Source organism: Natrix helvetica (genome assembly GCF_964273705.1).
Source record: "Natrix helvetica genome assembly, chromosome: 1".
NCBI classification, from domain to species: domain Eukaryota; kingdom Metazoa; phylum Chordata; class Lepidosauria; order Squamata; family Natricidae; genus Natrix; species Natrix helvetica.
The window spans coordinates 144071005-144097099 of record NC_138548.1 but is presented as its reverse complement, the minus strand read 5'-3'; the positions used below and the strand labels follow the sequence as shown (position 1 = coordinate 144097099).

The 26095-nt window shown below is 44.4% G+C and overlaps 1 protein-coding gene across 1 annotated transcript in view; it reads left to right on the top strand.

The window, feature by feature from the left end:
- NXPH2 (neurexophilin 2) overlaps positions 1-24773 on the top strand; it is a 53033-nt gene extending 28260 nt beyond the window's left edge. The window contains exon 2 of the mRNA XM_081961344.1: positions 20656-24773. Coding sequence (XP_081817470.1) covers positions 20656-21399 — 744 coding nt within the window. The 3' untranslated portion in view covers positions 21400-24773. The remainder of the gene's footprint in view (positions 1-20655) is intronic.
- Positions 24774-26095: the final 1322 nt, after the last annotated feature.

The following is a 26095-nucleotide window of genomic DNA, read 5'->3' as shown; positions in this document are numbered from 1 at the left end:
CAGGAATGAAAAAGGACACAACCATTGGTCTACTACTAAAAGTCTACTTCCAACATTCTACTACAGGAGTTTCCAAACTTGGCAACTTTAAGACTCGTGGACTTCAACTTGCAGAATTGCTCAGCCAGCATGGAATTGTGGAAGTTGAATTCCACAAATCTTAAAGTTAACAAGTTTGGAGAGCCCTGCTGTACTATTTATTACATTTGTATTCCTACTTCATTCTAAGGTGAAAAAACACTCTATGGGATTTCTTCATTGTAGGTTTCTATGATGGTCTATTTCAGAGGAATCCTGAGTCTAACATAGAATCAGGGATTTTGATACAGAGAAGTATAAATCCACTGAATAGTTCCAAAGTGTATTTATGGATTTTATAGCTCTATTACAGATTTTGAGCCTTTCCAATGGTACTTTCTCTGCAAAAACTCTCAATAAATTTATGCCCAGAAAAAAGCAACATGTTGTGAGCAATTATTATTATATTATATTATAATGTTATTAACTATATTAACATGGTTAGTCAGCCAGATGTTTAGACTAGATTTGAAATTTTTGTCCACTTATTTTTTTTTAAAGTTTTTATTGATTTTTACAAATATTTTGGGGAAAAGGGTACATAAGTATGGAGAAAAATTTTGACAGCTACATCATATGGAAGGTGGTGCTCCCCCCGGATCTCATATCTCTCTCTTACTTTTATATATATCAAAATATCATTATTACATACATATTAGCAGTTAAAGTTTACCTCAAATTCTTTAACATCTTCAATCATTTACTTTGTATCACTTCTAACCATTTCATTGTATCAACAATTGCAATGTGGTTTCAATTCACTTCTGTGACCTGAGTCTCATTGCTGCCTCCTCTCCCCTGTCTGTTGGCAAAGCCATGGCCCCTCCCCCTTTCATATCTTCCGTACTGTCTCTTAAAAAATTTTGTCCACTTATTGAGTCTTTCCCAAGAACTTGGATAGACAGATATTGTTTTTCAACAAATGTTACCCAACACTATTTGAATCATTATTACGACTCTTTGCAAGATCTACAATTTGCTTTTGGAAAATATCATCTACATGTTCTGGGTTGGCTGGTCAACAGTTGAGTGTAGATATTCTCAACAGACAGCAAAGGCAATATTCTTTATAGCTCCCAATTACATCTGTGCTGAAATTACAGCTTTCAGTCAGGTAATAACTCTGTCAAAATTCCTTCATTCTAATCTTTTGCTTTTGCAAGAAGTATGGAAGACACTTAATGGTGTTTTTCCCCCCCAAAGAGACTGTTTGTGTGATTTTATTACCTTTGTGAATATATATACTTAGAACAGAAATGCTCATGGATTAACAAATGAGTTGAGAAACGAAGCACTACCTCCACCTGATTCAGTAGGGAGCTTCTATATCAATAATTTATGCAGAATTCTGTTAAGTCCCCATAACGAGCAGGATGGCAAGACATTATTTTTCAATTCCCAAAGTGTTTGCACCTTCATAAACTTCCTGAAGCTGATCTTTTTCTGAATGAGCCTTTGTGTTTGTAGAGGTAGTCCTCACCTAGCAACCCCATTTAGCATTGTCAATTTGACTGCCATGGTCTCAAAGGACAAAATCACATGGCCATGAGAGGCTTATGATTTTCCTTCCCCTTCAGTCATTAAGCAAAGTGATGCATTCACTAAGTGAAAAAGCACATGACCCTGACTATTTTACTTCAACCCTCTCTGTCAACTTTGCAAATTTCACCCACTTTTATCAAAAAGCAAAACAAATGTTATTATAGGTATCCCAATGTGGAAGCAGAACAAATCATGTTTTCTTAATAAGATTTCCATCAAAGCTGGATGAGTAGCCTGTGGAATTGTTGAAGTACAATCAAGCTATTTTCAAATGTTCTAATTGGTCTTCATAATAATCATGGAATATTATGTTTTAAAAGGGGAAAAACATGGAAATAATTTCAAACGTAAAATGCACGGTGTTCTCACTGTAATTCTATGCACACCTAGATAGTTTTCAGGCATTCAAATTAGTGATTGCAGTCATTAGTCTTTTGTCAACGAGTTTGTATAATTTGCTGCTACTTACTATGAAATCAGTATAATTTCACTTAAAAGAAAAAGGACACTTTTTTGAGGACCAAACTGTTCAGATTTTGAACAGGGAAGATAGATGGTTTGAGAGGGAAATGAAGGAATCTATGCTAAAATGGAAAATCCTTCCCTCAAAAGAAGCAAAGGGCCTTAGACACAACCTTTCCCCCTTTTTTTATGCTGCTCCTTCATCAGTCTCCAAGAAGATCAAGGCCACTTCACAGGATCACCAGGGAGGCCACACTCAACCATTCACCTAAGACAGGGGTGTCCATACTTGGGAACTTTAAGACTTGTGGACTTCAACTCCCAGAATTCCCCAGCCAGCAGCAACGAACCTTATTGACTCTCTGGCTACATACTATGTATTTTTGCTCCATAAGACACACTTTCTTGTCTCCCAAAAGTGGGTGGAAATGTCTGTGTGTCTTATGGAGCAAATATTGCTGAAGCCCCATCCACCCACCAGCCCCCACCCTTTGGCCATTTTTGGCCTCTATGCACCCCCTTTTTGGCCTCCACATGCCCCATTTTCAGCCTCCATGTGGAGGCAAAAAACAGGGCACACAGAGGCCAAAAAATGGGACAGAGGTCAAAAACAGGGCCCGCGGAGGCCAAAAATGAGAGTGCATCTTATGGCCTGGTGTGACTTATGGAGCAAAAAATATGGTATATATCTTCATCGACATAGAGAATAAGCTTTGCCATGAGTCAGAAATGAAAATGTAAGCTGAGAAGCAGAATGCATAGGGAAGAAAACAAAATGGCTGGCAAACAAAATTGAAACTTGGTAGAAGTTATTGGAAAGTGAGGGAAAGCATAGAAACTTTCAATAGTATTGGAAGGAGATGACACATTTCCCTTAAAACCCTTACTTCAAGAATGGGAGGCTGATTCAAGTGGCAAATACCATTGTGTTATTTACCATCATGAAACAAGAATGAAAAATAAATAATACCAAAATCACCTTCTCACAAAGGTTTGTTGCGATCATCTCTGAAACTTCATGAAACAATACTGGAATTTTAACTAAATAAATAAATTGAATTAGGATTCTGTGTGAGCCATATAGGGGTGTTGCAAGTGCTTTGATGTTGCTAGACGCTGTTACCAATTTTTGCCTTGGTTTGTTTGGGCCATTTCAATAACAGGCTAATTTCAGCTGAACACTGTTCTATTTCAGTGGACCATGCTTTTTGGGTTTCATAACCTTGCTGAGGAAAACAGAAATCTATCTATCCATCCATCCATCCATCCAATCATACATAGATTATTATATATATTAGTTCTCTCTCATCTACTGTGTTTCCACAAAAATAAGACAGGTCTTATTTTCTTTTTACACGCAAAATATGGCTTCGGCCTTATTATGAGGAGAAGGTTTATTGTTTTGGGGTTGCCGGGCGGCTCCTCTCTTGCGAGCAGGCTCCCAAAGAGCCGGACACAGCCACATGGGTGAATGGCTGTGTTGCGCTGTTCCAGCAGTGCAACACAGCAGCCATGAAGCGACCACACTCATGAGCAAACAAACCCCCTTTCCAGCAGGGCACAGCGCCATACCTTGGGGTATCGCCAAGCTGTGTGAGCACCTATTCGCCGCCGCCCGGCTTCTGCGGCTTGGCGCCTTCAAAATGGCAGTGAATGTCGCTCTGCACAGCTGGAGAGGGGGGTTGTGTGAGCGGCTGTTCTGTCACCTTACAATGCCCTGGCCCAGCTCTCTCCACAGAGCCAGGGGATTTCTGCTGCCGCTGCCGCCACCACTGCGTGGCTTTTTCTGTGGCTTCCAAACCGAGTCTTCCGACAGTGTCTGCTCTGGGCATATGCTCTACGGTTGTGGGCCAGATGCCAGCAGAGCATACAACCATAGAGCGTACGCCCAGAGCGGCCATTGCCAAAAGAATCAGGTTGGAGGCCACAGAAAAAGCCATGCAGCAGCGGAAGTCCCCCGGCTCTGTGGAGAGAGCTGGGCCAGGGCATCGTGAGGCTGGGAAGCGCGCGGGTGACAGCAGAACAGCTGCTTGCACAACCCCCCTCTCCAGCCCTGCAGAGCATCATTCACTGGCATTTAGAAGGCGCCAAACCACGGGACCCGGGCGGCAGTGAACAGGCGCTCATGTGACTTGGCGATAATCCAAGGTCAGTTTTTTTCCTCTGATCGTGTTCTGTTCACTCCTAGCCCTTCCTGAGTTTGGTTCCTTGTAGAGCAGCGCCATGCGCACCGGCTCCAACTGCAGTCGGCAGCTGACGACCTTTGGAGGTCATCTGAGGCTGCAGATGCCCCTGTAAGTCCAATGTGAGGGAGCGTGGCTAGCCAGGGGGGTGGGGTGATTTCGCTGCATTTTGGAGCTCTGGAACCCCTAAACTAGCCACAAAAAGTTGCAGTCACCATTTTGAATTTGACTTGAGTGGTGACCACCATTTTGGATGCTCCAGCATTTATTCCTCTTGCCTTAGGAGTATTCCTATCCAGACCCTGCCTTAGGAGTATTCCTATCCAGACCCTGCCTTAGGAGTATTCCTATCCAGACTACCAGGATTAGGAAATTCTAGGGGAAAGGACCAGACAGCTTTCCCAAGTCCAGAAGATGAGCCATATACAGCCCAAGCCTCTCAAGTCTCTCTTTACTATCAATGAGGTTGGTAACACAGAGGCCCAATGGGGCCTCCTGGTGTAGGCTAAGGGACAGGCCCAGGTGTGCCTGTCTAGAGAGTCTACATTACTGCAATGCCTTGAACCGCCACATTGTCTACTGGCGGTTCAAGATACACTCTCTAATGACCATCTTAGAGGGCGCCCAGGGGGATTATTTCCTCACCTCAATAGATCTAATGGAGGCTTATCTCCATGTCCCAATCCATCTCGAGCACCAGCAGTTCCTTTGATTTTGTTATTGGAGGAAACATTATCAGTATCAGGCCCTTCCATTTGGTCTCTCATCAATACCCAGGTTATTCACCAAGCTGCTAGCAGCGATTGCAGCCCACCTGCGGGCACGCCCCATACGTATTATGTGCTACCTGGATGACATTTCCCTGTAGTCCAGGTCACCCAGTCAGGCCCGCTGGGATCTGGATGAGAACTTGAATGTCCTCAGAACCCATGGCTTCTCCGTAAACTTGACAAAGAACCACCTAGTACCAACCACATGCATCATTCATCTAGGCGCTCTCATAGACACCCAACAAGGCAGGGCATTCTTATCCAGGGAGTATCAGCAGAGCCTCATGGAGTTAGCTCTACAGGTGAAGAGGCAGTGTTGTGTCCAACTTCTCCAGCTGTCTCAGTTACTAGGCAAGATGGTCTCGTGCTTTGCGATCATGCCTTAGTCCAGACTTCACAGCAGGCCACTCCAGTGGCTGCTTCTACCATTCCAGAAAGACAACAGCAGCTGTTCATCAGTGAGAATCCTCTTGCCTCCGAAAGTCTACAACTCTCTGACCTGGTGGACGTTGCAGACATAACGAAGGGATCCTTGTTCCGGGAGCTCCACTGGGTGACGATCACCACCAATGCCAACCTCCTAGGCTGGGGCGCTCACTCCAGTTCAGATCTGGCACAGGGCCAATGGTCCCAGACAGAATGGCAACAGACCATCAACTTCTTGGAACTGAGAGTGATCCGCCTAGCCCTACTGCACTTCCAATCAGCTGTCGAAGGGAAACACATGTTGATCCTTATGGACAACATGACTGCAAAAGCCCACATCAACAGGCAGGGCAGGACCCGACCCAAACGGCTGATGATGTAGGCCCAGCGACTGATAAGTGGGCAGAAACACATCTCCTCTCCATGCAAGCCGAGCACATTGCGTGCTCAGCCAACGAAGCAGCCGATTGGTTGAGCTGGTTGCAAGTAGATCAGGTGGAATGGGAGATCCACACATCCCATTTTTGGGAGTTAACCAGGAGGTTCGGTGTACCAGTGGTCGATCTCTTCACCACCACCAGCAACAGGAAGGTGCCCAGATTCTACGCAAGGTACCCTTCTCCGGACATGGAAGGGATGGATGCCTCTGATGTCGTTGGCTTCCGGGCTTTCTTTACACCTTTACGCCATTTCCGCTGATCCAATGGATCATCAGAAAAATGTTGGAGGAACAGGTGGAGCTGATTTTGCTGGCACCCCACTCGCCGCGCCTCCCGTGTTTTGCAGATCTGTCACTGTCAACAGCTCCCCTGTGGAGGATTCCTCCCTCCAGAACATCTCTGACTCAGGGAGACATAGCTCATCCTGATCCACAGTACGTCAAGTTGACCGCATTGAGGCTGAGCAGCACTCAATGACAGCACAAGGCCTTTCCCCAGAGGTCATCAACACAATTCAAATGGCAAGGAGGCCATCAACAAATAGAATCGACGATGCCACGTGGAAAGCCTTCTTCTCATAGTGTTGGCCCAGGAAAATAGCCCTTCCACAGGCACTGACACGTCACATCCTTGACTTCCTACAGGAGGGACTGTCCGCGGGTCTATCACCTAACACCCTTCGGTGACAGGTCGCAGTCCTATCTTCTTTCTGTTTGCCGGGCCCAACAAGTCCCTGACACACGAACCGCTCATCAAGCAATTCCTGAAGGGTGCCTCCAATTTACGTCCGCCTACTGTCCACCGCTATCCATTGTGGGACCTGCCCCTTGTCCTTCAAGCACTCACACAAGCCCATTCAACATGTAGCACAGCCACTTTGGTGGCTTGGGGTACACGGGCTCCCTTACACAAGATTTGCAGGGCAGGCACATGGACATCGCTGTCCACCTTTATTAGGCACTACCGGATCGATAGGTATGCATTGGCTGATGCGGCTTTTGGGAGGAGGGTATTACAACAGGTCAGGATCAGACAGGGTATCTCGTCCCGGACAGTTTCACACCTGTAATAGTGGACAAGCTCTCGTATGTCCCACCCATGTCTCCACTGGATCAGGAGAATGGAGCATTGGCTTACCTGATACTCCCATTCTCTGGAAAAGTGGAGAGAGCATCCAGCCTCACCCTTGGGGTCCGTCCGTTGTTCTTGGAGAGATCATTTCTGTTTGAGCACGTCTGCGTATTAGTCCTTGTCAAAAAAGCTGGGGAAGGCAGCAGGAAGAGGCGGGACTTAAACTTTGCAGACTCAATTCTTTTGGATGGTACATGAGAATAACCCACACAGTCTCCACTTTCCAGAGAATGGGCGTATCAGGTAAGCCAACGCTCCATTTTGCACAATTTTTGACTCTTTTTATTAATATTTATACCACTGTTTCAGATCAGATTCAGGACATTCATACCAGAATTGGAAAGCAGAAGTAAGAAAAAATGCAGCTGGAATCTTCTAAAAGTATTAGTTAAGGGTTTGATTATTGCTAAGATGAATACCCTATAGCTAAGTGGCACCATTTACTTAGGTCTCCCACAGTTCTGCTGTACATCTAGAAATTATTCCCAATGTACTGACAGATAAGAAAAAGAGGGCCCATTTATATCCATTATCCTGTATAGATTTTATCTGACTTTCATTCATGCTTACTAGATGGTCTCTCTTTCATCTGTTGGATGGTGTTTTGAGTAACAATTTTTTAAAAGACCATAAAGGAAAAAGAAGCTTTTAGGAAAACTAAGCACAATTTATAATTATCTTCCTTTTTCCACCCTCATGTTTAAAGTTGCTACTAACATTTATCAGCTCTGCTACCTTTTCAGAAAGTGATATATTACATTGGAAAATATTAATATCTACAATTAGTATATTGATATATCGCTCACTTCTGTCATTCCTCGCCCACTTTCTATCATTTTCCTATTATGCTGCTCTGACAATTTCCTAAATATTCAGAAGATATATAGTTTTGGTAGAAGCTTTATCACTGATGTTTTACGGAGTAGGATCTGCATCCAGTATTTTAGCAGAGATTTTGGTGTATCTAAACTTCTAAAAGCTAGATAGTTCTTTTTAAATATTTATTTACAAACAGAATATTTCATATGCTGCTAAATTTGTTCATGAAAGGGTTCCCTCTGTGCTATTTTCCTGCTATGAGGTAGCTTGTCATTTTGGTAAACTAAAGGCGACAGGACAGAATTAACACAATCCAATTATCTAAACTATTGAACAAGGGATTTTAGCCACTTTTCATTAGTGAAGTAGAACTATAAATACCTGAAGGTGCTTTATCAATTGTTAGATGGGAAGCAAAATTTGCAATTTCAAATGCTGTAGGGAGTTGATTCATATAACTTATTAGACCTATTTGTAAATTCCAATTACCACCTGGATTTTGGATATACTTCTACTGAAAACTCAAACACAGCACAATTTTTTTTTTTAAAAAAAGTATGTAGTAAATTTCAAAAACAAACCTTAAAATACAAGCTAACATAAATGGATTATGATCTGAAAATATTTTTGGTAAAATCTCTACCTTTCCTATCGTATATGCTAGATCCCTTCAGAACTATATCATACAAATTATTGGAAAAGATTTATGCCTTTCTGGGGAGGGGGGATTTTTCTTCTATATATATGAGTCTCTTGCAAATATGTCATAACTGAATTTAATTTTCCCAAATGATAGAAAAGCTTTCTTCTCTTTTGTGGAGCATTAGCTCCATTTATATTCCAAGTTATATATTTATAATCCTTATCTGGTCATAAAGTCCAACCCACTCATTGGCTGTGGCCTCCATCTCCACAGCCAGCTTGGTTTCTGTGTCCCCCGTTGCATTTTTTCCCTAAAATTTGTGTAATTGTTGAAGCTTGTCCTGATCAAGTGAAAACCTATATCAATGGAAACTATAAGGAAATCACTCTTAAAATTATTACTTCCAAGAAAAGAATGTGAATAAGCACCTCTAAAATTTTCACTCAACAGAATTTAGGATTAGGTATAAATTAAGCCTTTATTGAATGGGGACAATTTAATTACTCCTAAACAATTGAAAAGGCGTCCTTTTTTAGCAATAAACAATAATTTTTTTGTCAAACCTTTGATGCAGTTCCTGTTTTAAAAAAATGGTAATAATGATGTTGGAAAGACCCCTTGTGGATATTCCCAGAGGACTTGAGTAATGCCTAGCTGTAATATCCTCTGCCATGTTTTCTCAAATAAATCCTAATCTCCAAGCAGAAAAATCAGATGAGTTAGAACACAGAAAAAAAGAGTTGGGGGGGGACCTTGGAGGTCTTCTAGTCCAACTGGCGTAACTGTGTGCCAGTTACGCCCTTTCCTGGACCAACAATCCCTACTCACAGTCACTCATGCCCAAATCCCATGATGGTGAACCTATGGTCTGGCATGTGGAGCCATTTCTGCCGGCACATGAGCCGTTAACTCCAGCATGCCTGCGTGTGCCAGCTAGCAGTTTTTTGGCCTTCCGGAGGGCCAGGGGAGATTGTTTTTGCCCTCCCCAGGCTTCAGGAAACCCTCCGGAGCCTGGGGGGCTTCTGGGGGCTGGGGGAGGCCGGTTTCGCCCTCCCCAGGCTTCAGCCTACTTCCGGCTCTCCCCAGGCTCCGGAGGCTTTCTTGAAACTTGGGGAAGGGGAAAATGGCCTTCCCTGGCCCTCCAGAAGCCAGAAACGTATCATTTCTGAACTTCTAGTTGGCCTGTTTTTCACCCTCCCCATGCTCTGGAGGCTTTCCTGAAGCTGGGGAGGGCAAAAATGGCCCCTTGCAGGCATGGGTACATGGATCATTTCCAAACTTCCATTTGGTCTGTTGGGCTCATTTTTCACCCTCCCCAGGCTCTGGAGGCTTTCCTGAAGCCTGTGGAGGGTGAAAATGGCATTCCCCGGCCCTCCGGAAACAGATCATTTCAGAACTTCTGGTTGGGACCATTTTTCATCCTCCCCAGGCTCTGGAGGCTTTCCTGAAGCCTGGGGAGGACGAAAACTCCCCAGGCTTGGGGGGGTGTATCATGCACGCATGTGCGGGGGTCATACGCGCACACACAGGTGTGTGGATGCATTGCATTGTGGATGTGGGGCACATGCACAACTTTGGCACACATTTACAAAAAGGTTCACCATCACTGCCCTAGTCATTTTCCAGTAGTGTGGAGGGAGGGGTCACGGCAGGGTTATCGCAGCCTGATTGGTCCATTTGACTGAGAGAAAGCTTCTTAACCTTCGGCTTCTCCCGTTGGTTCCCAGTTTCCTCTCAGTCAAGGTCCAAGACTCAGGTTTGGTTCCTAGTTAGAGAGTTTTTATAGTATTTTAGTATTGGATTTGGTAAAAAAATTGAACATTCTAAATTTAAAGTTTTTTGCTAGTTGGTCTGCCTTGCAGGGCTGTTGTTACGGCCCTCGGAAGGCTGAGAGACAGGGGGGGGGGCGTTCCGTGCCTTTCCTCTCCCAGGGGATCGCCCGGACTGATGCCTGGAGTCTCGGGCGTGCTGGGCGATCCTATAACCTCTTTTGCTGCCTAGTTTGCAGCGACACGTTCAAATTGACTGGAGCCGCAGCGCGCTGGGGTTTTTCGGCGCGAAAGCGGCAGATCGGCTTCCTTTCCAGTCGCCTTGATCCCGGGGCCGGTTGCGGCTTGCGGCAGAGGCGCGGGGGCATTTTTTCTTGCCTACGGGGGTTTTTGGGCTCCCCCAGTGAGTGCAGGCTTGGATCGGGGCGGCGAGCTTGCGAGCGGTCGCCCAGAGGCTCGGGAAGCGTCAGCCAAGGTCGGCGGCCATTTTTGGGCGCGCTTTGTCGGAGGACCGCCCACAGAAGCCGGCGGCCATTTTTACCACACGTGGCTGGGCCTGCAGCACGTAGAGGCCGGAGGATCGTGCTGGTGCGAGTAGCAGCATCGCAGGCAGCCCAGAGCAGGCGTCTTCTCACCAGCTAAAGGGCTGTGGCTGCTGATTTTCCCTGTTTTTCGGCTGTTTACCACCTGGAGCACGTGAGTGGGGCGATGGCGGAGAGATCAGAGTCCCAGCAGGCCGCGCCACCCCAGGCGGGCGAAGATAGGGCGGATCCCACCCCCACAGTTAGGCCTCGAGCTCCTCGGCCTTGCGCAGAGGAAAGGCCTTCAAGAGCTCTGCAGAGAGATGAGCTCAGGCGATCAAGGGCCATTGAAAAAGTTATTGAAAGGGCCGAGAAAAGGCAGGCTCGGGATCCTGGGCCTAGATCCGGATCCCCACGTGCTTTGGCTTCCTGTCCTTCTCCTCCTGTGGCCAGGGGGTTTAGCCCTTCATCTTCATCTGACTCCTCAGGTAGATCTGATAGGAGTCAGGGGCGGGGGGATCCTCGCTCTCCTTCTCCTTCCCGGGGGACTAGAGGGGCAGATAGGGAGGACCCATTGGAGGGTACCTCTGCAGGCCCGAGTAGGGGCAGTAAACGTAGCAGGGCCCATGTGGCACCAGATTATGATTCAGAGGGCGATGAGGAGGATCTGGAACACCTTCCTGAGAACCTCAAAGGCTTATTTCTGCGGCCATCTCTAGGGGCATAGCCCAAAGGGACAGGCCGTATCATCACAGTAGGCTTACTCCTTTTGGTAGATCTAGGTCTAGGGCTTCTTCCCCCTCCCTCATGAGTGAGGTCTCCTCAAGGGGGGAGGCGAGGAGGGATGATTGGGGGTTTTCGGAGGAGGAGGATGCGGCCCCCGAGCCGCCTCGTTCCTCAAACCTGTTCCTTCAGGCCATGTTCAAGCCTTTACTTAAGAAGGCTAGGAGGACTACCAAGGTGGGCACTGGGGACCCCACAGTCCCCCCGCCCACTGATCCGGACATGGTCATGTTCTCAGCGACAGCCACCAATAAGGAGGAGATCCCTGCTCCTCCCCTGTTTTTGGAGGTAGCTACTAGTCAGTGGGCCCGTCCTTCTAACTTTTCTCCGCCTGGCAGCAACGACCGTCGCGCCTATAACATGGAAAAGTCGTTTGTGCAGGCTATTCAGCTTCCGAGTATAGATCAGCCCATAGCAGCTCTAGTCTCATCCTCCCCAGTGGTCTCGGGGGACGCGGCAGACAAGCTTAAACCAGAGGACAAGAGGGCGGAGCTCACTTTACGTAAAAATTTCAAGGCCTCAGCATGGGCGGTGCGGGCGGCGGCTGCCGCCTCGTACTTCAACCGTACAACGGTTATGTGGCTTCGCCAGCTTCAGGACCGTATCCCGATCCAAGATGAGCGGGTACACCAGGATTTGGCTAAAATAATGGCAGCGTGTCAGTATTCGGCTGATGCGACCCTAGACGCTGTTAGATTTGGGTCAAGTGCTTTGGCCACCTCTGTGGCCTCTCGTAGGCTCCTGTGGCTCAGGAACTGGCAGATGGACTATAAAGCCAAGTGGGATCTAGTAGCTGCCCCCTTTGAGGGTCCAAATTTGTTCGGGGCTTCTTTAGACCCGATTTTGGTGGAAAATAAAGATAAGAAGAAAGTTATGCCCACATCCACCAAGAAGGCGGAGTCCCGTAGTCATCCCTATCGCAGACCCCAGTTCAGGTCTTATGACAGGGATCAGGACCAGCGATACCAACCGTATAGACAGGACAGGTCTTTCAATAGGCAGAGTTTTCAGGACCGTTCTAGATATCAGCCGCAGGCCAAGCGGCCCTTTCGTGGGGGGGGCGGTCGCCCCTTCCGCAGAGGGAAATGACTCAAACCCGAGTCATCCCATCGGAGGCTGCCTGGCACTGTATGCGGACGAGTGGGATCGGATCACGTCAGACGGTTGGGTCAGGGCGACCGTTCGCCACGGCCTAAGGTTAGAATTCCTTTCCAAACCCCCAAGTTTTTTCAAAGTTTTTCCCCCGGCTCGGGACCCGAGGCGACGTCGCCTCATGGACCTCGCGGTCGCCCATCTTCTAGAAATCAGGGCAGTGGAGGTCGTTCCGGAGCCAGAGAGGGGGCGGGGCTTCTATTCCCACCTGTTTGTAGTTCCAAAATCCTCGGGGGGTTGGAGGGCGATCCTCAACCTGAAACGCCTGAACCGCTACCTAGTATACAGGCGGTTCAAGATGGCGTCCCTGAAATCCATTCTGCAGGGCATTCGGAAGGGGGATTACATGGCCTCAGTAGATTTGACGGAGGCCTATCTCCACGTCCCCATCCTTCAGTCTCACCGGCGTTATCTCAGGTTCTCTCACCGGGGCAGGCATTACCAGTACCGGGCCCTCCCGTTTGGTCTGGCCTCAGCTCCGCGGACGTTCACCAAAGTCCTGGCAGCACTGGCAGCTTACCTGCGTTCCGTCCCGGTGAGACTTCAGTGTTACTTGGACGACGTCCTTGTTCAGGCAGGGTCCTTATCCAGAACCAAGTCGGATCTTCGGCTGACGATCCGTTGGCTTCAGGTGTTGGGGTTTTCCGTGAACTTTCCCAAGAGCCACCTGTCCCCATCCAGGCAGATCCTACACCTAGGGACAGTGATAGACTCAGAGTCAGGGAGGGTCCGCCTGTCTCCAGAACGTTTGTCCAGCTTACGCCAGCTGGTCTCTTCCGTACGAAAAAGAAGGTCTGTTTCCATCCTGACCTTGTCTCAGCTCCTGGGGAAGATGGTCTCTTGCATAGGGATAGTGCCCTGGGCCCGGCTCCACCTGCGACCTCTCCAGTGGGCCTTGATCCCAGTCCAGAGAAGGATGATGAGCAATTCCTTGCGGCCAGTCCCTCTACCAGCGGAGGTGAGACTCTCTCTTCGGTGGTGGCTGTCCCCAGCGCTGCAACAGGGGGCTTGCTTTTGGGAGCCCGAGAGAGTCACAGTGACGACGGATGCCAGCCTTTTCGGCTGGGGGGCCGTGATGGACTCCGACATGACCCAGGGGCGTTGGTCTGCCTCGGATCTCCGCCACAACATCAATTGGCTGGAGCTGAAAGCCGCCAGACTTGCCCTCAGGACTTTTCGTCATCACCTGCGGGGGCAACATGTTCTCTTGTTCACGGACAATGTGGCGGCGAAGGCCCATGTCAATCGCCAAGGGGGCATCCGCTCCCGCGCTCTCTGGCGGGAGGCACAGTTGTTGGGACTATGGGCGGAGAGGCATTTGGCCTCGATCGTAGCGGAGCACATCTCGGGAGTGTCGAATCTCCAGGCGGATTGGCTCAGCCGCACGACTCTGGACGAGGGCGAGTGGCAACTGGGCACGGAGCTGTTCCGGAAGATCTGCATCAGATTCGGCTTGCCGCTGGTGGACCTGTTTGCCTCACCCGAGAACGCCCAGCTGCCGCGTTTCTTCACCCGGTTCCAGACTCCCTCGGCGGAAGGAGCGGACGCCCTCAGGAGCCGGTGGCCTCCGGGCCTTCTTTATGCCTTTCCTCCCCTTCCCCTCATTCCCCGAACGATAAGGAAGGTAGTCACAGAGAGGGCTCTCGTGGTCATGCTAGCCCCGTACTGGCCGAGGAGACCGTGGTTCGCGGACCTGGTCCAGCTGTCGGTAGTAGATCCATGGAGGATTCCCCCAGGGGAGGTCGTTCTGCGTCAGGGTACCGTGGATCACCCAGAGCCACAGTGGCTTCATCTGACCGCTTGGCTCTTGAACGGGGGATTTTGAGGGGGCGGAGGCTCTCGTCAGGGTCATTGCCACCTTAGAGGCGTCTAGGAGGCCTTCCACGGTTAGGATTTACAACGCCACGTGGAGGGCGTTCGCAAAATGGTGTATCCCACTGGGGTTGGATCCCTCTAGGGCTACCGTCCCGGATGTGTTGGAATTCCTCCAGAAGGGATTGGAGGACGGCTTGTCGCATAATACTCTCCGGCGACAGGTGGCGGCCTTGGCCACCATTTTGGGGGGGGAAGGTTCTCCGACTCTTTCCCGTTCCCCCCTGATTAAGCGTTTTCTGAAGGGGGCGGCTAATATCCGTCCGCCTCCGGTTCATAGATTTCCGACCTGGGATCTGACCCTGGTTCTCCAGGCTCTGACGGGCTCCCCGTTCGAGCCGCTTAGAACGATACATATGCGTCTGCTTACCCTTAAGGTGGTGTTTTTAGTGGCCATTACATCGGCCAGGCGCATTTCAGAGTTGGGGGCCCTGTCTTCCCGTAGTGACCTATGTGTAATTCACCAGGACAGGGTGGTCCTTCGTTTAGATCCTTCGTTCATTCCGAAAGTGAATTCACAGTTTCACAGGGCCCAGGAAGTTGTGCTCCCGAATTTCTGTCCCAATCCTTCGAGGGAGCAGGAGTTAGTGTGGCATAAGCTAGATGTCCGCCGGGCGGTTCGCATTTACCTAAAGCGAACGGAGAGCATTAGGAGGACCGAGGCGTTGTTTGTTTCTTTTCACCCAGGCTCGTTAGGACGCAAGGTGTCGTCTTCCACCATAGGACGGTGGATAAGGTTGGCCATAGTTGAGGCTTATGGAGCTTCCGGGAAGCCTCCCCCATCAGGGATCACTGCTCACTCCACCCGCAGTGCCGCTTCTTCTGCGGCCTGGGCCACCAGGGCGCCCTTAGAGGATATTTGTAGGGCGGCTGCCTGGGCTTCCCCCACGCCTTTTATTAGGCATTATCGTTTGGATGTTTATGCCTCGGCTGAGGCATCGTTTGGCCGGAGGGTCCTTCAGAGGGTGGTGTCCGATTCTTCACCTGGGACCCAGTCTGCCCGCCCAGGGACGTAGCGTGGGTATGTCCCTGCCGTGACCCCTCCCTCCACACTACTGGAAAAAGAACGTTGGTCTTACCTGAACGTTTTTTTCTGGAGATGTGGAGGGAGGGGTCACATTCCCGCCCTAGTTAGTTAGACAGGGTCCGGGAGGTGTAGAATCGGGAGGCCCCGGGGGGGCTTGCCCTTGTTTGTGTTTGATTTACAGGTGCTGACCGTGACATTGCGGAAACTGGGAACCAACGGGAGAAGCCGAAGGTTAAGAAGCTTTCTCTCAGTCAAATGGACCAATCAGGCTGCGATAACCCTGCCGTGACCCCTCCCTCCACATCTCCAGAAAAAAACGTTCAGGTAAGACCAACGTTCTTTTCCCGCCTTTACTATTGCAACATGCTCTAAATGGGGCTTCCCTTGAAGAGCATCCATAAGCTTCAGTTGTTGCAAAATGCAGTGGCCAGCATGCTTTTGTGCAGACCCCAGTGTGCACACGTATCATCTCTCCTGCAGGAGCTGCATTGGCTGCTAGTTTACTTCCGGGTGCAATTCAAGGTGCTGGTTGTCACCTGTAAAGCCCTTCATGGCTTGGGGTCAGGTTATCTGAGGGACCCTCTTTTCCCGGTCACAGCGACCCGACCCATCAGAGCGGGGAGTCAGGGAATGTTGCGGGTCCCATCCCCTAGGGCAGTGATGGCGAACCTATGGCACGCGTGCCACAGGTGGCACGCGGAGCCATTTGTCAGGGCACGCGAGGCGCTGCCCTGTCAGCTGGCCAGTGCGCATGAGCACGCTGCCCTGTCAGCTGGCCAGTGCGCATGAGCACGCTGGCCAGCTGAGTTCACCATTTTTAAAAGCTATTTTTTGCCCTCCCCAGGCTCAAGAGGCTTTATAAGAGCCTGGGGAGGACGAAAAGAGCCTGCCCCCCCCCCCCGAGGCTTCAGGGACTGTCCGGAGGCTTCCCTGACGCCTTCGGAGTGCTTAAAACGACCATCCGAGCAAACCGGAAGTCACTTACAGTTTGCTCGGAGGGTCATTTTAAGCGTTCTGAAGGCTTCAGGGAAGCCTCCAGGCAGTCCCTGAAGCCTCCGGAGGCTCTTTTCGCCCTCCCCAGGTTCCTATAAAGCCTCTAGAGCCTGAGGAGGGCGAAAAAAACATGTAAAAATGGGGGGGAGTGCCTGTTGTGCGGGCATGCGCACTGGGGGTCGCGCATTGCATTATGGGTGCAGCACGCCTGCACACAACCCCCCTGCACTCCCTCCACTTGTGGCACGCAAGCCAAAAAAGGTTCGCCATTGCTGCCCTAGGGAGATACACCTGGTTGGATCCAGAAGGGCCTTCTCTGGAACATCATTCCCAGAGAGATTAGAATGCCCCCCCCCCACTTGTGCTTTGTTTTGTTGTCTAGTATATATTTATTGTCTGTACACCGCCCCGAGTCCCTTTGGGGAGAGGGGGCGGTTTATAAATTTAATAAACTAAACTAAACTAAACACTCTAGCACTCTTCTGGAAGGTGCTGAAGACCTGACTGTACCAGCGGGCCTGGGGAACCAAGAGCTGGGTGGAACCCATTAAATGGCTCGTGTGATGTGCTGTCGCTGGGGGTTTGGGTGATTTGATTATATTATATTAATTTATTTGATTCTGTTTTATTGTTCTAAATGAGGCTTTATATTTTGTAAGCTAAGGTAATTATCAGATCTGCACAAGATAATTTCACCATTTTCCAAAATCAGATGCATTAACCCATGTATTTGTGGGAGTCTAATAAGTCATCAGTGTACCTTTATTCTATCTGCTTATGCCTAATTCTACCTTTAGGTTGCTTTATGTTGTCAATATATGAATTGTACCAATTGGTGTACTTGCAGTTCATTTATTAAATTAGGAAAACCAGGCCAATGCAATGGTTTCAATATAGCATTATCATGGATCATGATGTCATTGCTGGTGGAGGGAGCTGCTTTTTCCATTTGTTACGTTATCTAGAGCAGTGTTTTTCAACCTTGGCAACTTGAAGATGTCTGGACTTCAACTCCCAGAATTCCCCAGCCAGCGAATGCTGGCTGGGGAATTCTGGGAGTTGAAGTCCAGACATCTTCAAGTTGCCAAGGTTGAAAAACACTGATCTAGAGTATAGTGTAGATGAAACAAACTACATGTGATTCATTTTTAAAGGTGAAGGACATGGAACTTGTTTTCACTATATCTGGTTATTAATGTGCCTAGGTTCCGGTATGTTTTGGGTTCTGTCAATTACAGTTTGCCGTGTTATGAGACCCAGAAATCGGTCTTTTCTTTTACGGTGCCTGCCCTTTGACACCAAAATCCATTTTGCCCCAACTTTGTTGGTCTTTTGGAAGGCTTTAGAGACATGGATGTGTTTCCAGGCCTGAGGTCTGGGAACTTAGTTGAAACCCATTCATAGTCCTGAATGTATGATATATTGTTTTCTATAACACTTCTGCCTTTATAGATTTTTTTTTAAACAGTTATCATATATTAAAATATTATATATTGTGCTATTATATGTTAATTAGCGATATAAAGTTGCTATGGTGGGATTGGCAGCCATATTAAATACATACATTAAGGAAATTGTTTTGAGACATTTACTTATAGAAGAGAAATAGTGTAAGCGTACATTATATGCCAATATTTTTTCAACATAGACCACCTTTCCTTGAATGACTGGGTGGACTGTACATTAACATTTGAACCACTGTAAGTCCATATATTTGCCATATGCTAAATAAATAAATAAATGCCAATAATATACCTTGAAAGTGTTTTGCTTATATCTTAACACAGATGCCTTGAGAGAAATAAGGACTGGGTCATTTTCCAACCAGAATATACTTTTGATTATGCACTGACGTGACTAAAATTCACTCCTAGTAGAATTTGGTACTGTATTGCTGCTTATCTAAGGCAAGGCTACATTGTAAAAAAGAAAAGAAAAAGAAATATACCTGAGTATCTTCTCTCAACATCAAATGTCAACCTCATTTTGTAATTTGCTTGTGTCATGGGGCAGAAATGGGGGAGAAGGGGCTATAAAATATATATTGAAACATTGAAAAATGTAAATTATTGAGGAGTCTGAGTAAATAGTTCAGAAACAGACTGATAGAAATTGAAATATTTTTGACATGCCTTCTAAAGACTGGAAGATAGTAATAAACACAAGTCGTATGAAGGAAGGATTTTTAATTAAGGAATATGGAAAATTCCATATTAATATTGCTTTGTATTATTTAATTGCAAAAAAAAAAACATTTGGATATTATGCAGACACACATAATATACTAGTTTTACATAAGAATACATTATAATAACAATTACAATCATTTTAATAAGAGATGAAACAGTAATCAAAATATTCTTATACATATTCACAGTTAGATTAACCTAGAATTACCATTAATTAAATCACAAAATCCATTAATATTTTAAAATAATGTACCTTTTTCAAATACAATATGCTGCAGTTCACATACAGAAAAATGAGTAATCCAATCCTCATAAAAAAGAAAATTAGCCCACTTTTAGGACAAGTAAAACATTTTAAGTCTGCTGTATTTCACTATTAATCATCTCTCAATTCAGAGTAGAGGCATTTCTAGTTTTCTGGAAGGATTAAATAATATAGTATCCCTCCTCTTTCATTGCTTATCATGTCACTACCAAAGTTTTATGAGCATTAACTCTTACATTTAAATGTGATGGGATGAATACACAAGGTATATTGTCATATAGAAACAATAACAAAATTATATAGAAGCAATAAATAATATTTAGTAACTCTTAAGCAATGTTAAGTAAGCTTTGTTTAGTCCCTGCTCACAGTTGCTCACAACCCTACTCACCTCCCATATTGATTATTGCAACACACTCTGCATGGGGCTACCCTTGAAAAGTATCCAGAATTGGTTCAAAATGCAGCAACCCATGTGGTTTTGTGCAGGCCTAGTTGTGCACATGTCTCTTGTGGGAGTTGCATTTGCTTCCGATTTGCTTCTGGGTCCAATTCAAGGTGTTGATTGTCACCTTCAAAGCTCTACGTGGTTTGGAACCAGGTTACTTGAGGGATCATCTTTACCTGGTCACATCTACCAAACCCACTAGAGTAGGGAAGGTTACAGGTCCCCTCTCCTAAAGAGGTACATCTGGGGTGAGGGGGGGCAAGAAGAAGAGCCTTGTTTATGGTGGCGCACTCCCTATGAAAATTTTTTCCTGTGGAGATAAGATTGCCCCCTGCTTTGACACTGTTTCGCAAGCCCCCAAAGATCTGGCTTTGGCAAAGGACCTGGCCAATCCAGAGTGGGATGGAGCCCATCAACTGGCTTTTGGATTGACTGAAGGGGGGTATTGCATTTTATTATTTTTATATTAGTTTTTTACCTTGCTTCCTGAAATCATTGAGAGTGATTTGGGTGGCCATATAATTTTTTTAAAATAAATAAATAAATAATTTTACAACATATATTTTTGAAAAGAGAAAGAAGCTTTTTATACTAGTACAAGAAGAATATTATCAAAAATGTGTGATTGACTTTGCAAGTAAAACTGCTGTGTTTAACATTATGATTCTTAAAATATTCATGAATGAATAATTCACGAGTGCTATCACTTATTCATGAAGTACTTCCAATTTAGATATTTATTTTATTTACTATGTGTATATACTGTATAGTCCTCTTGTAAAACAAGAAGTTTTCTGTTTTATAGTAATGTCTTATAATCTGAAATACATGATACAAAAAGAAAATGAATAGTCTCACACATTTACATCATAAGATTATATAAAGAGAAGGTGTAATAGTTCTTAATGAGAGTTTGAGAAGGAAACATGAATAATTTGATTAATTCACAACTCTAACAGTTATAAGAGAAGAATAACATCTAAATAGAATCCAGCAAGACTGAGCTCAGTTAATCAGAACATTGTACAATAGTTCAGCAATGTTGTAAACTTTTGTGTACTTTCTTTCTGAAAAGAAAGCAATGATTAAAAAATACCGTGTTTGTGTTTCTTAAATTCTTTTCTCTTTCTCTTTTGAAACAGATATTCTGTGATTCTAAGCAAATCATCCAGGCGACAGACTTATTGGACTGGGAGGATAAAGATGCTGCAGATACGTTGGTTGCTAATGTAGTCCATTCTCGGATCATCAACCCTTTACGCCTTTTTGTGAAGCCCTCTCCAACAATGAAACATGGGCGGATGCCATATTCACACAACACGGACAACTTTTGGGATTGGCTATCCAATATCACTGAAGTTCAGGAATCTCTTGCACGAACTAAACGCAGACCAATTGTGAAAACTGGAAAGTTTAAAAAAATGTTTGGATGGGGCGACTTCCATTCTAACATCAAAACTGTGAAGTTGAATCTTCTGATAACAGGGAAGATTGTCGATCATGGCAATGGAACCTTTAGTGTTTATTTCCGGCACAATTCAACAGGTCTTGGAAATGTTTCTGTAAGCCTGGTGCCACCTTCCAAGGTGGTGGAATTTGAATCTTCCCCTCAATCAACTCTAGAGACTAAGGAATCCAAGTCTTTCAACTGCCGAATTGAGTATGAGAAAACTGACAGGGCTAAGAAAACCGCATTGTGTAACTTTGACCCTTCAAAAATCTGCTACCAAGAGCAGACCCAAAGCCATGTGTCCTGGTTATGTTCTAAACCATTTAAGGTCATCTGCATTTACATTGCTTTCTACAGTGTTGATTACAAACTAGTGCAGAAGGTCTGCCCTGATTACAACTACCACAGCGAGACACCATATTTATCCTCGGGATGATGTACTCTTTCTTCATCAGTGACTGTTGTATCAGGAAAAAAAAAATCTGTCTGAAGTTCTAGTTTTAAATTTCTTAAGGCATTGTTCCTAATCAGGTTAATTAAGCAGCTTTCTTCTCCCTAAAGGAAAATTATCACTTGTGGGCTGATTCACATCATGTAACCACTTGCATATGTCAATGAGCCATCATGATCAAGCACCACGTAACATTTTCATAAGGCTTCAGATCAGAGTCCCTATTTAGCCATGCAGTTGTGATTTCATGATGAATCACTGATTGAGTGGACCAGCCTGAAGGGTTTGGGGTTATCATAAATATTTCAATATCCAAAAATCAAAAGATCACTTTTTCACAATACAGTACTTGTATTTAATTTCTCATTGTGTCAGATCTTATCAAATATTAATAGTATATAGATAAGTGTGAAAAGCCAAATTCTTTGCAAGGAAGAGACACAAATTATCTCTTACTAAGACTTGCTGCAACAGCAGATTCAGCTGGTAGTATTGGAAAAAAACATTCTTTGTTAGCATTTTAGAAATGTTAAACTGCCAGTACCAGCAAATTTGTCAAAGGTAATATTCAGGCTCTCTAACATGTAGAGATGTTATCAAAATGGATTCTGAAAGTAGCCAAACCTTTTTTTATGAGATTAGGGAGAAACATTGAGAGAAAGAAATCTCTCAGATGTGCTGCCATGAATTTTGCTTAAAACGTAGGCAAAAATTCTATAGGAATTTAAAATTAGAAGACTTTCTATGAGATTTGCATAATTTGTTCATGAATGAATCATTCACAAGCAGTATTATTTGCTTATTAAATACCTACAACCATTCTAGCTATAATCTGACAAAACTGTCCTTTATGTAACAATTGGGTAAGTCAGTTGCATACCTCTAAAGCCATGTTTATATCGGTAAAGTACATGTTGTAATAGGAGCAGAGAACTGGATAATTTTTTTCTGTGGATATGTTTCTCACTATATAGATTTGCAGACAGTGCCATTCTTCATTCATGAAAACAAAAACGGATTTTGTTTTCAAAATCAGTGGGTAGAAAGAACACATAGTTTGATAGGACAGAATTCTAGTGAAATGCCCATTTAGTCTAGTCATGCAATTCAGAAATTGGAGTGTCTACCAATTTTGCCATTCTGAAAGCATACTAAAATTAGAATCACAAGTTATTTAAAGGTGGCTGTTTTCATTCAGTGCAATAAAGTATAATTCTGATTTCATTGAGATAATGAAGCAGGGATGATAATCTCCTTCTCTGAAATGGAATCATGTAGAGATACAAATGGACTTGCCTTTTTAGTATCATCAACCCTTGCCAGGATCATTATAGAAAACCTTGAAGAAGAAACCTAACATAAAATTATGATGAGATTTTTACCACCTTGCTTTTCATTGACTAAAATTTCAGACAAAGTACATTTGTTTAAATTTTCAAAGCAGTGATTTTTTTCAAAATGAATCTTTTACATAAGATTTGCTTATGTAAAATATTAACATTTTACCTTTGGATAGGAATCAATTGGCTGAAATCAGGTAGCTTCCAGGTGACCTATGCATTAACTTATCTCAGACCTGGTAGGCTTCATCAATGAGATAGTATCATCTCAATCCTCCAATTACTTTTTTAAAAAAATGTTAAAAATTTGCCAATAACTATTGCTTCAGAGAATATTTGATTATATCCATCATTTTTTCTCCCAGAGGCAGAAATAAATTCTTTTTTCTCCTTTTCTCCTTTTTTCTCCCATTCACAAATCTGTTCCACATTTTCTGGAGCTTAGTTGAAGAGAGAGAAGAGGATAGATGGAAATTGTCACTATCACTAAACTTTCTGAGAACTTCATTCTCCACATCCGCAAGAGAAATGAAATGAAAGTGGCATATAAACTGCATATAAATGCACCTTTGTGCATTTTGGGATTGTCACATGTGATGATATATCACCCAAGTATTTATACAGCAGATTCTAGCATGTCTACCTATAGAAAGAGATAGAAGTTATTCATTGTTGCAACAAAAGTAATAACCAAACAATTCTCACATTGCATGAAACCCCACTCAGCTACTTTTGGGATTCAAAGGTTTTCTCTTCATAGAAGATAGGAGATTACTCTGTTAGCCACATACAGAAGCAGGCAAGCAAACAGCTCCATTTCATTATGCTATGAATATAATGCATTTTTTGCAAAATGAATAACAAACTTTAACAGCCTGATAATAAGATACTCAATAAATTTACCATCATATTTGAGGGATATGAAAGATTAAAGATTCAAACAGTTTTTAGAATAAATCCATGATGGCAGTGGCATCTTCAATCAAAGTATGTAAAATGAGATTTCTGCCTGTGAAGGGGGGCAGGAACCCTCTGCCCAAAAGTTCAAGGACCAGTAAGGAGAGAAAATAGCTGCTTTCTCATGTAAGGTCCAGACTATTAGATTTGCTTTGTTACAATCAGCCATTTAAGAAGAGGAAAATTGAAATGTAATTTGGCATGTAGTGAGAAGGTAGCCCGTTCCATATTATTTAATAATAATAATATTAGAGCTGTCTCACCTACATGTCTGACACCGAGGACTTCCTCTCCAGGATCTGGGGAAATTGACATTTTCCCATGATTTTCAGCAGGGAGGAACTCCAGATTGCATTATAAACACCTCCCAACCAGTATATCCCAGGCATTTATATATCTAGTTGGTTTCTATCTCCACCCACACTGTTCAGCAGGAACATGTATGCTCAAAATCATTTTGTTAAAAGAAAGAAATGGTCTTCGAAATTAAGAGTTTGGAAATGTGTATGTTTTCATGTATGTGATCAAAAACCTGATCACTTCCCTATTTAGTCTTGAAGAGATTTGCCAAATTAATTTTTCCCCAGCTTTTTCTTCTCAAATAAGAAAACTACTAAAGTAAAAACTTAACTAAAACTTCTAGTTCACATTTGTATCATGTGGCCTAGATCTGGCTGTATATAAGCTAGGATTTCTTGCTAAAATTTATGAGTTCATTACTGGGTGATTTTGTAATTTAGTTGTAAGCTGTTATTTTTGAACTTGTATTTTTACCCAATTCTGTAGCTACTTTAAATACAAATGAGATTGTTTATTGTAGAGTATGTGGAAATTATACATGTATATATACTTAGAAATGTATGTGTACAAATACAGAATATATGTGTACACATATTTCTATGTAAATAAAGAGTTGATTAAATCTGTCATTTGTTTAAAATAGATTTCCTTTTGAAGTACAGTACTTTTTCTCAATGTAGATGTCTAAATAGATTTGCTTTAGGCACAAGAAATTTATAACATCAGAATTTAGACTATAAGTATGTCTAAACTGATGTAGAGTGTATGAAATTACTCTGATGCCTTAAAAATTATTTATAGAAATAAATGTATGCTAGGAAATTTAATTAAATTTACTACCAACTTAACAAATACAAGCATCCTCATTTTGCAACCATAGTTGGGAGTAGCAACTCAGTTGTTAAGTGAAACATCTCTAAATTAAACTGCAACTGTGCTTATGGTCTTACTTAAGCTTTGTTTTACATGCCTGCAAACGCTGTAAATGTGTTGATTGGTTATAACATTTTTTTCATCACCCTCCTAAGTATTCCATTATGAAGTTACTTAGCAAGGAACACCTAATGCAATTCTATATAGAGAAGAAACTGTTTAGTTTAATGAAGATGAATTAGGGGGAGGGGGTGTTTCTACTTTTAATAAAACAGTCCATTTTATCTTTCACATACCGTAATACTTTAAAGGCAATGTATGAAGTACGTGCAAGGATAGAAAAGTACATAGAGGTATAGTGAATACTGTAGCATTAGTCCCAAAAGTGCTTTTTCAAGAGGCAACTGGTGCCTCTTAAAAAAGCACCTTTGGGACTACTATGACCTCGATGACTAGAATCTCCATAGAATGCTTTATTGCCATAAATTAAACTTAGTTGTGCAGGCTTATTTTTATATTATCTAACTTCCAAATAAAAACAGAGTACAATTAACGTACAATTAAAATTTCAAAGAAAACTTATATCACTGCCTGCCCCCAGAGCATTTCAGAATAATGATAATGATTAAACATTATGCCACCCAATTTTCAATGGCTCTGGATGACTTGCAACAATCAAAGTAGAAAGTATAGTATAAAATGAAAATTAAGGGGGAAATTGGCAAGGATGATGAACAGAGGAGTCTCACTCTCCCTCAGTGAAGGCCAGAGTGAAAAGCAGAACTTCACAGCTCTTTGAAACAACAGTAGAGTGAGGGCTATCCAGATTTCAGGGGGAACCTTGTTCCAAAGGCAGCCACCACTATAAGGAGAGACACTTCTGGGATCCTGAGAGATAGCTTTGTTTAATGGAAGGCATCTATAGCACGCTAGCCCTGCAGGATTGAATCAGCCAGGCCGATGTTACGAGAAAAAAAATAAGATGGTCTTGACCAGGGGTGTCAAACTGGATTTCTTTGAGGGCTGGATCAATACTGTAGTTCTCCACAGGGTGGAGAGACGGAACGGACACCTGCAGTACTTTGCTGGCCAAAACGGTGCAGGGGGGCATGGCCTCCCCAGCCCATTTTTGGCCTGGATGGCCTCCTGCAACACTTGGCACACACACACCCATGTCTCGTTTTGGCTGCCAGAGGCACCGCAAGCTGATT